The following is a 12,052-nucleotide window of genomic DNA, read 5'->3' as shown; positions in this document are numbered from 1 at the left end:
GTATAACACTCTTAAAGTATGTTTCGAACATCAAATCATTTGGCATGAATTCCAGCAAGATACTGTTGTACATACGAGAAATATTTTCAAGACGGTGATGAAACAGTTCAAAATGCAAGTTTGTGAAGTTCGGTCATGAATAACCATCGCGTAAGCACAAGTGGAAGGATAGTGTTTCACTCGGTCAGCGTTAGTCAAGTTTGTGAAGTTCGGTCATGAATAAACATCGCGTAAGCACAAGTGGAAGGATAGTGTTTCACTCGGTCAGCGTTAGTAAATTTACTCCGTAGCATTACATTGTTCAGGCGTATGTATGGTTCTACCATGTAAACCCATTCGTAATATAATGTGACCAGACTGGATAATGATCAATCACTTGTCGCATCATTTATGAACCATGGCTAAGTTCATCATGGTAGTAATCAAGCTACATGCTTGTTTGTTAATTAAAGTCTAGGTCGTCTAACGACCTATCCTGAAGTTCACGGATATCTTGACTACAGATCATTGTCGGGAGAGACGAACCATCAGCACTCCACTAGTCTTGTCATTTTAGAATGACTCCAATATTGTAATCTATCCCTGATGTATGAGTCTTTATAAGTCACACACATCTTTAAATCTGCTCAAATATTTTGCATTCAACGCATTGAATACGTGAACGAAATGTTAAAATATCATCTACTCTAATAAGTTTTACCGCTATTCAAATTGTTACATCGCTTCAAAAACGTCATTCACTTCGACAGTGGCCATAATACTCTGAAGGGAAAAAAGAAGAGGGAAAGCAAGGGAGGGAGCCTTTTTTGTAGTTCCTTTACGTCGCACCGATACAAAGAGGTCTTATGGCGACGATGGGACAGGAAAGGGCTAGGAGTGGGAAGGAAGCGGCCGTGGCCTTAATTAAGGTACAGCCCCAGCATTTGCCTGGTGTGAAAATGGGAAACCACGGAAAACGGGAACCATTTTCAGTATTGACTGAGGCAACACTGTATTTTAAATACAAATTTTTCTGAGTGCTGCCAAACTGTAAAACTACAAGACCTTTTTATAAAACATTTCAAAAAATGAAGATACTTACTTGGACATTAGGATGTTGCGCCATGAATAGTATGAACCACCGAAGAGTGGTTAATGTTGTATCCAGTCCTGCTCCAAAGAGATCTGCCAACAAATGATGAAACTGTGGCACTGTGTAAAAGCCTTCATCCCCGATATCATTTCGACGTTTCATCTCAGAAAGGAATGCTCCAATTACATCGTCTGCCTCCGAATTGTGTTCGGCGATCATGGAGGCGTACAGCTGATGGGATTTCTCCTTCCCACTAAGAAGATATTCCATCGTCCGCTGGTACTTGGGAAGGAACCTGGAAAGATAATGGTGAACAAATTCTGTTGAACATCAGACAATGGAACTATGCTTATTTGTAAAATTATCAGTTACAGGACTACGGAGAGAAACAGAACAATGCCCCAAGCAAAATTGCATCTCTTCTTACTAATGGCGGTTGATTTATGCTAAACCCTTACTATGTCCATTGGTGTGTGCGCGAGACCGGAGATCTCTTAGTGAATGATCCATACAATTGGAATGGGAATAGGAAGAGAATATCCCAGTTTTGCGAAATTCAGAATCATAACAGTATTAACATTTTGACATCAGAAATAAAACCGTGCGAGCCAGTGAACTTATGAGGGAAAATGCATGTTACCCGTGAACGACAAGAGACTGGGTCACAGACAAGAGGACTCAATGAACGAGGATGGTCTGGGAAGTCACGATGAATTAATGAACCTAGTAGGCTCGGAATGTTTTTCAGTGAGAGGCTGTTACAATGTTATCCACTGTTCACGAATAAGAAACATTACATTCCATAGGCCGATACATTAAGAACAGAGGAAACACGAGCATTAAAAAAACATTTGTCGTGAAGTATTCTTAGTGCCATTTTGTTATCAGAAATTCAAGATAAGGCCACGGCCGCTATCATCCCAATTCTATAACTTTCCTATCCTTCACCATCAGTAAGTTACTCATCGTATTAGTTGGCCAGCAAGTCAGCGTTTGTACCGTCATTATCAGTAGCCGGCTGTGTGACGCCCTTGCTGGGCACTCGTTTCTCATGTCCTGTTGTATTGAAAACTCTTAGTGCGTGCAATATTCAAGTGATACTATCCTAATGGGATCGGGGCGTGATAGCGGAGTGCCATCGTCAATGGCTCTGACCAAGCCGGCCGACGTTCAAATTCCGACCAGTGAACGTTGAAATTTGGAATGAAGAGTTACATCCTTGTGGTTCGGATTCCGTATAAAGTTTGAGGTTCTGTGACTGTGATCACTATATCAAGAGCCACAAAGCTTAATTTTTCTAATGGGAACTCCGTGGCTTGGAATTTAGACACACTTGGATCACCTGGAAGGACGCAGGTTCTATTTTTCTTCAGCACTAGTATACTTCTGATACAAACATTTCCAGAAATGTGCATAGCTCCATAGTTCATCAAATGTGAGTCAGAAAAGAGAACTAAGTAAGTTGCTGATATCAAAGGCAGTCGAAGCAGTTAACGGAACTCTCCATTTCACACAGTGCCGAGCTTACAAATAGTGGAAGATTTCACACAACGCCATTCCATAGACCTTTAAGTCTAATGGGGACACGGCTCTTCTTCACTTTATTTAGTACTGATATTGTTGGCACTAAAGTTAGGTACGTAGGTTTCAATGGGTGTTTTCATCTCGATGCCAACGCTGACTAAATTCGATAGTCACACGCAGAAACCTACAATTCCTTAAATTCAAAATTTGTTACATTAATATGCACTGAAAATGCAAAATCGTTTTTATTATGACACCTTGCTAGGGCATACGAGAGATCACGGGACAAATAGTTAATAAGAAAATGAAGAAACATCTGGGTAAGCTTTGATTTCTTAGGTACAAAATTTAGTGTCTTTATGACACTGATCTCTATACATGGATCGCTGATGGCAGCTCTCCGCTGCAGGAGAAAGTACGCCAAGTTAAGCGCGCGGTCCGCCGTGTTGGTGTACCCATCCTAGAGCTCTCCTTATGGAGAAGCAATGATAATATAATCAATTTTAAATCGCAATTAATGGCACATTAGAATAATTAAAAATAGAGGGACATGTTCACTCAAAGCATAAGGACATTGGGAACACCGACACGCTATTCCGAGGTCAGTAAACCTCCGGGATAGCAATAGAAATGAGTGTATAATAACGGCCGACAAATACTTACTTAGGTGCTGAATACATGCAATTAGTGATCGATAATGCAATACGAGTGAAAAACAGTTTTGGAAACATTGCTCTAAATTTTATACATGTATGCCACGAAATTATGCATTCTTAAGGGGAGGTATGACTGAATTTTTCGTATTTTGAGCCAAAACTCGGTTTTCTTTTTATTCATACAAAAATAGCCCTATTCTTCCTCTTGCAGAAAACGTTTTTATTTTAGTAATTCCGGCTTGTTTAAAGCTTGTAGAAGCCATTTAATATGAGCCCGCAGGACATTTAGAAGCCCAGAACCACACCCACTTCTCCTGTAACGGCATAATGATAGTTTACTGTGTGTTTTTCGCTGGATATTCAAGTATTTCCCGGCGTATTTGCCATAGAAGTACACTTCAGCATGCTGACAGTCACTTGTTTACTACGTAATCAATACAATTACGTTATGTTAGGAAATATTGTAATTTGAACTGACGGAAAGAATGTTGTACCTCTTCCAAATAGTACTCAATTTATATCTGCCACACATGTATACTTTGAGACTTTAAATATATTATGTACCGTATTTGTATTATTTACATTTAGGAATTCGTATTTGTGTTAACCGTAGTAGTACAAGCATGGCTCCCTTGTTTGTTTATATTTTACTAATATGCAGAAGTAACATGTGGTTTCAATTCAGCGAGTGAAATATCTAAACTAGTGATTTTTTATTGATGTATTTCATCTCAATTCCTTTGTAAATGTGTGGGGTATTGCAATAAAACAGCACAGAACACCCGTGGAACTACAATCAGGAGATCTGGCGTCACTGAACTAAACATAAACAAAGCAAGCGCGCTCCTCGTGGTTTCGTGCGCTCGCTCACATCTTACTACGCCAGTCATCTTCTATTCGGCTTACTGCTACCCAAGCTACCAGCCATCCATGTATAGAGATCAATGCTTTATGATAATCTGGAAGTATCTTTCCAGAGGGTTAAAAAAAACATACTATTGGAAGACTGACAGGCCTCCAACTATTTGCCGGATATATCATACTAGTCAGATTTGTTTATATGACATCAACTGTTAAAGGTGTATATGCAAGTACCAGGCATCCCGCGAGCACCGTACTTTCTACTTATAAATGTCCCGAGTGAGGCTAGCATCCAGTAATCGGGAGATTGTGGGTTCGAACCCCACTGTCGGCAGCCCTGCAGATGGATTTCCGTGGTTTCGCATTTTCACACCAGGCAAATGCTGGGGCTTTACCTAAATTAAGGCCACGGCTGCTTCCTTCCCACTCCTAGACCTTTCCTGTTCCAACGTCGCCATAAGACCTATCTGTGCCGGTGCGACGTAAAGCAACTTGCGAAAAAAAAATGTCCCGCATGCAATAATGTTTACTAACAGATTTTCACAGGGATACTACTGCCAGCAAGCAGGTTACGTCAGAATATGAAGAGGTAACAACCGGACGGGCGCTCGCAGCACGCTTCTCAGTGCTATCCGTCTAATACAACCCTTTGCATTAGAAAGCCCCGTTTTCGACCGCATACTACTAGGCTAGTATATGCTACAGCTGTCTGCACATCGCCAATGGCTAATGATTTCAGCAACGACGAATATAGAGACATAATTTTATTCTATGGAGAATACGGTCGGAATGCACCCCAAGTTCGCAGACGACATGCACAAGAGTTTGCAAACAGATATCTGTCTTCTATACACGTATTTCGTTGAACAGAGCTGCAATTAAGAGCTACTGGTCTGTTCAAGGCATACATGAGCAGGGAAAGACACGTCTGCGACAATGCTGCCGTTGTGCAGAATGTACTGCAATACCTTGAACGCGATCTTTCACACGGTATGTTGAATTTCACCTTACTCTGATGATATAATAATAATAATAATAATAATAATAATAATAATAATAATAATAATAATAATAATAATAATAATATACAAACTATCATTGTTACAACGTGCACATATTTAATGTTACTTAATCAAAGACGAAATGCAGATGAGCTAGAAGTATCCCAAAAGTCAAAGGGTCCTGAAGGGGAGAAAATGGCACCCACATAAAGTGCACCTACATCAGCAACTCTATGGAGATGATTTTGATCGCAGAGTAAGATACTGCCGAAAAATGGCCGCGGCATTACAGCAAGATACACATTTTATCAGGAATATCCTATGGAGCGATGAATGTTACTTTTCCAATGATTCCATCGTCGAGACTCACAATCTCCTTTATTGGGCTCCAGCAATCCCCCACTGGATTCGAGCACAGCATATACATCTCCAGCACTTGGGTGTTAATCTCTGGTGCGGTATTCTAGGAGACTACATCATTGGGCCTGTTTTTATAGCCCCTCACCGGTAGGCGCTATCTGGAATTTTTAGAGACCGACCTGTCTCTACAAAACTTTCTAGAATATATTACATTGCAGCTAGTTCTGCAACATTGGTTCCAGCATGATGGTGCACCACCACACTACTTTGAACCGTTAGGGAACATCATGATATACGATATCCTGAATGGTGGATACGTCGTGGTGGACCCTGGCAGTGGCCACCACGACCACCTGACCTCACCCCACTGGACTTTTATCTTTGAGGATATATCAAATCGAAAATGTACGAAACTGAGCCAGAAAATGCTGAACAAGTAACAACGAATTCTTGAGGCCTGTGCTGCAGTGTCAAAAGAAATGTTGAGACGTGCCCATGCAGACACTGCGAGACGTGTTCAGCACTGCCTCCACAATCATGGACATGTTTTTGAGTATATCTATTATGAGTAGTTGTAGAGGGAAACGTACTGGTAGGTCCAAGTGCGACAATTTAATTTTCTGAAGCTATAATAATATGTATTCGTTTCAGTTTCATGCGAACAACTTGTGATGTTTGGGACATCACTGAATGTTTTTAATTATTGAACTATATATTTAATTGATAAGAAGTATATATATTTTATCACTGATAGGTCGTGTTTAAATTAATATATATATATATATATATATATATAGGGTTTTTATCATCCATTTCAATCATCATTTCATTTCTTTGTATCGCGGCTATAACGTATTCTGAACGGACAAATTATTGGGTAAAGTATTTCAACATCACGCATATTTATAACTTGCAGTAAATTTTCCAATAGCCGTTGTGAGGTGACCAGAGTCAGCAGGCTAATTTCAGCCCAATTCCAGGAAAAGTACGTCATCTAGATTACGAGAGACCTTACCCTCTCCACATCATGAAGAGACAGTTGATACATTATTAACACCCACTTTTCAAACTCAGCTTCGAGACGCTTTATTTCAGCGGGAAAGTTCAGCCTATGCGAATGAACGTAATGAAGCAACGTGATGGATTCACAGCTATACAAGGGAGAAGGGATGAGACCTCGAATCTTACTGGACCATGTGATATGGCTGATGGAAGGAGACTTTTGAACCGATATATACCACCGACAAGGGCTGGAGAGGACTTTAAGATTAACACTCTCATTCAGACTCACATTAAGACTGACATTCAGATTGAGATTCGGAGATTCTGATTCTGATTCTCACGCTTGGAAGATACTCTTACTACGTTTCTACGTCTACACATCGGAGAAGATTTTAACTTAGTTCACTTCGCATCTGAGTATATTCTACTCAAAAGTTACTCTCATTGGGACTTGTTATCTCAATGACGAGAGGTAATCAACGGGAGACCGGTTCTGACTAGTATAGGGGAGGAGAGCTTTTATTATGAATTTAGCTACGCTACTGTTCCGTAATACGGAAGAATACGAAGGTATTCTCTCCATGAACATAACCCATGGTGGTTTTGCACTTAAAATTAGGACTCATTACGACTTTATGTAAGGAGTACAGTAGGAAGTGTTAAGAACAGGAAATGTGGATGTAGGACTGGAATCCAACAACAGATGAGGCAGCCTGTACGAGAGATCCACCCATCTTCAGCTTCAAGACAACAGAGTCTACATTTGGTGAGCTTATGGCATAAGTTACTGCAAGTCTTCGCGCAACAGTTCATTTTCTTAAAGTTAATTTCATTCACTTTTTCTTTTGCTTCCGTAAGTTCAGATTTCGTTAATACGCCGTTACGTCACGTTTTTCATCTCAATAAATAGCTATTTTAATTTGTATTTTATGAAATTATTATTAATGATCCTTAAATTCCAAGGTAGTGTACTTAATGATTTGTGTTCCGTTCACCCCACCCCTGGGAGTTTTTTGAGTCTCATTACAAATTTTTATTTATTATTATTATTATTATTATTATTATTATTATTATTAATTATCTACTTTTGTTTTCAAGCCATAAGCTTGAAGACTGGCGCCCTTGGGATACGGTTTCTGGAGAAACAACGACATATCATTTATTTATTTTAATATTAAAGTGACCCGCCACGTTATAAATTTGTCATACATCTGTGGGCAAAGTGGGTACGTCACATATTGTCGCCACAACTGAGGGGCTCGTAAATCATTAAGTACTGGTATAGAAGGATAAAATCAGTAGTTTGGGGGTAACTGTTGTGTATCCACAGTATATTTTTCTAGTGTGTTTGATTTTGGGGGTAATATGGCCGAGCAAGAGGAGAAATACATGACGCTGCGTAGTGGACACGTGCTGAAGGGTAGTACTTTAGGTAATTCTAAGGAAGAGTTAGATAAATGTGTAGAGGAAGAAACTGATATTAGGAGCGAAGCGAAGGGAATAAGAGTAGGAATGACGAAGTTACGTTAGATTCAGACGATAGTACGATGGGGGGCGAGACGGAGGTTAGTCCTAACAGTGAGGGTAATAACAATCAGTTACTTGAAATGATGCAGTTAATGTTAAATAAGATAGAGGATAGTAAATCTGAAATAAAAAATGAAATGGAACAAAATAAATCCGAAATAAAAAAGGAATTGGAACAAATTAAAACAGATGTGGAACAAACTAAATCAGAAATTAAAAATGAAGTAGAACAAACTAAATCAGAAATTAAAAATGAAGTAGAACAAACTAAACGAGAATTAAGTAAGGCATTGTATGAACACAAGGTAGAAGCTAATAAAAGGATGGACGAACATAGCAAACAGTTACAAGAATTATTTAAACAAAATGAAAGATTTAACAAGCAGATAGAGGAACAGAAAGAGATAACTAAGCAAAACAAACAAGAGGTAGAAAAGAAATTTGTAGAGCAGAGGAGTGAGTTGTTGGGATTATTGGAAAAAGAAAGCAACAACACTAGAAAGGAGTTAGAGACACAGGTGGCAAGTATTAATAGTAAAGTTGAGATCCAAAAGGAAGAAATAAAAGAATTTAAAGATCAGGTACAAAACAAGATCGATACCGTTAAGTGTATAATAGAAGACAACACTAGGGAACAAAGAGAAAAGTTTGCGATGGTAGAAGGCAATACAGTGGAAATTAAGACGTTGAAAGAAAAACAGAACACTGTAGTGAATGAAATTGAAAGAAGAGATAAAGATGTAGATAACCGCATAGCGATGGCAGAAGCACGCATACGACGAGAAGTAAGAGAAAGGCAAGGTAACACTGAGAGGCAAAGTCATGGAGGGATTTACAGTAAGGAAATCGAATTACCGAAGTTCAATGGGAAACAAACTAACCCACTAGAATTTCTGAAAATAGTAGAAAAAGGGTTTGGGAAACGGATTGAGGAAGGGTTTATGAACTGGGAAGAGGCGATCGACATTATTGATCATGCTTTTGTGGGAGAGACGCGTTCCTGGTTTTCAGTCTATAAAAGTAACATGAAAAGTCTGGAGGAATTTAAGACGAAGTTCACAGACAAATACTGGAACGAAAACGTTCAAAGCCGTGAAAGAGAAAGGGTAGTATTTGGGAAATTCAAACATAATGAATGTGTCTCTATGACTGAGTATTTTTTGTCACATGTTATGATTTGCCAGAATTTAGACGGAATCACGGCTGATTCAGATGTAGTCAGATTACTGTTACGACATTTTCCAGACAGGGTACGCGAAGCAGCGTGTATGCAAAGTATTAAAACTATTCAGGAAATGGAGCAGTTATTAGGGAGTTTTGATGCACTAGGAAACATTGGGTATAGGACAGGAAACTCACATAATTTTGTTCCTCATAGTGAACCAAGGGACAGTAGGAGACAGCCAAACTATGAGAATCGTAATCAGTTTCAGCCAAGGCATAACGGTAGGGGTGGCGCAGCTGAAAATAGAACGGGAAATACCCAACAAGTCAGAGGACAAGTTACTAACGAGCCAAGTGTAGGTACACGATCGCAACCTTTAAACTAAATGCAGGCTGTAATGATGGGTCAGAATTCCAGCCTTACCAGGAAGTAGTTAGGAATTGTGTTATGAAACTATTGCCATATGACCTAGATGTTAAGGAAGACCTTATGTGTGAACCAGATAATAATTATTTAGATTCGGGTGATGAAGTGATTAATCCTGTGGTTCAATTAGAAGTTTGGGGGGCGTATGTTAACGCGTTAATTGATATTGGAAGTCAGAAATCATGTATTAGTTCAGAATGGTATGACTCTTTAGTTAAACAGGGTATTTTAGTTAAACAGGGTATTATGATGGAAGAGATGCCTGTTAAGTCTACATTCATTATTACAGCTGTTGGTAAAAAGTCGAAACAAATATGCAAGCAGGTTGCGGTGCCGATTTGTATAGAGGGTTTTATTTCAGTACAGGTATGTTTGGTTATTCCTCACCTTGTATTTGATCTCATCTTGGGATGTGACTGGCTGACTTTAAAATCGGCTCAGCTAGATTACGATGATGCAACGGTAAAGCTGAAGTGGGATAATAAGTATGTCAAACTCGAACTGAAAAATGAAATTCAGAGGAAAACGAATGTTTGTGCTATGTGGAGTGTTATTGAGGTTTCTAGATATGAGGAGAAACCCAGTGAGGGGTTTAATTTATGCCAGTTGTGGTTGAAAGAGGATCAGAAGGATGCCTTATTTGAAGCTGCGAGTAACAGTAAATTAGAGGAAGTCCAGAGGGACGAATTGTTGGCAGTGTTATGTGAACACGCTAAGATTTTTTCTAAGAAACCCGGTAAAACACATGTTTATGAACATTCTTTTTCAGTGCTGGATGACAGTCCTTTCAGCGGGCCACGGTATGCTATCCCACACAAATATGCCAAGGCAGTTGACGATCAGATACAAGCTATGTTAGCAGATGGGATAATTGAAGTGTCTAATAGCCAGTATGTAAATTCTTTAATCGTTGTGCCTAAGAGTGATGGGAGCGTTAGAATTTGGATTGATGGGAGGGATATGAATAGACGTATTTGTACTGACCAGTTAAAATCACAGACTATTGAAGAGTTAATTCAGGGCTTTGAGGGTAAAAAATGGTTTTCATCTGTTGATTTAAGTAGTAGTTTTTGGCAGATTCCTTTGAGAGTAGAGGACAGGCCTCTGACAGCATTTAGTCATAAATACAGCTTGTATCAGTTTCAGCGCGTTCCCTACGGTACGAAGACTAGTTCTGCAGCCTTAATTAGAGCATTAAATATTGCATTAGGTGATGATACAGGTGATTTCGCCACGGTTTTTATGGGTGACATGGCTGGAGTTTTATATCAAGGACCTTATCGTATAAATAAGAAACTAGGACCTTGTGCTTATCAATTATCTGACGGCGATTGCATTTTAATGGGGACGTACAACATTCGGAGTTTACGTAAATATATTACGAGTCCGGGGGTTTTCCATAGTGCTGGAATATAGGTCAGTGAGCCAGACCACGCTTATCTCTTATATTATATACACCTGTCGCAGCGTGGAGTGACTGCTCTCTGGTAGGTGGAGTTTCCCAAGTTTTGTTTTGCTTGCTACACGATGTGTGTGTATACGATTGACACGAGTTCATTACCAAGATTACGTCTGTTCTCTTTACGTAACGCCATGTATGGGTAATTTAGTATTTGATTTTATATAACGAGGATCATTAATATTGCAGTTTAAAATTTGTAAATTCCCCGTAGACTATATTATGTCTTCATAAAGACTTGCAATAATTTTACCCTAGGCTAAAACCACGTGAATGTGTTAGCGTGTGTGAAGTGATAGTCATACAACAAGAACGTATAAACACTTGAAAGAGTAATACGATGCATTTTGTTTGTGTAAATTTTGTACAGATCTAAATTGAATTGTCAAGTGTTGCATACAATGGATTCATAAAATCAGCAGGAGATGACGAACATTTGAGAAAGTGAGACATCAGAAACTCGCTAAGTTGTAATATTATGTTTTAATTGAAATTTTGAAGTGTTATATGTTATTTGTTATTAAGTTGTAGGTGGAATCATCAAGTTGTAATTTTGTAAAATAGTGTTATGTTGTATACAGTAATGAATGAATGTACAGTTCTTTTGGAAACAAGTGTAACGTAAGTGGCAAAGTGTGGGTGTGAGCCCTCAACGAAGTACTACTTGTTTCAGGCTCAGAGGGGCGAATGTGATGTTTGGGACATCACTGAATGTTTTTAATTATTGAACTATATATTTAATTGATAAGATGTATATATTTAATCACTGATAGGTCGTGTTTAAATTAATATATATATATATATATATATATAGGGTTTTTATCATCCATTTCAATCATCATTTCATTTCTTTGTATCGCGGCTATAACGTATTCTGAACGGACAAATTATTGGGTAAAGTATTTCAACATCACGCATATTTATAACTTGCAGTAAATTTTCCAATAGCCGTTGTGAGGTGACCAGAGTCAGCAGGCTAATTTCAGCCCAATTCCAGGA

General features: G+C 38.8%; 1 protein-coding gene across 4 annotated transcripts in view; it reads right to left on the bottom strand.

The window, feature by feature from the left end:
* phtm (phantom) overlaps window positions 1-12,052 on the bottom strand; it is a 486,877-nt gene that overhangs the window by 77,947 nt on the left and 396,878 nt on the right. For all 4 annotated transcript variants that reach the window (XM_067139510.2, XM_067139509.2, XM_067139508.2 and 1 more), the window contains one exon: window positions 1,082-1,367. In XM_067139510.2, coding sequence (XP_066995611.2) covers window positions 1,082-1,367 — 286 coding nt within the window. The remainder of the gene's footprint in view (window positions 1-1,081; window positions 1,368-12,052) is intronic.

This window comes from Anabrus simplex, chromosome 2, assembly GCF_040414725.1.
Source record: "Anabrus simplex isolate iqAnaSimp1 chromosome 2, ASM4041472v1, whole genome shotgun sequence".
Taxonomy (NCBI): domain Eukaryota; kingdom Metazoa; phylum Arthropoda; class Insecta; order Orthoptera; family Tettigoniidae; genus Anabrus; species Anabrus simplex.
Note: the sequence above shows the minus strand (reverse complement) of the source record. Positions and strands in the feature narration are given on the sequence as shown.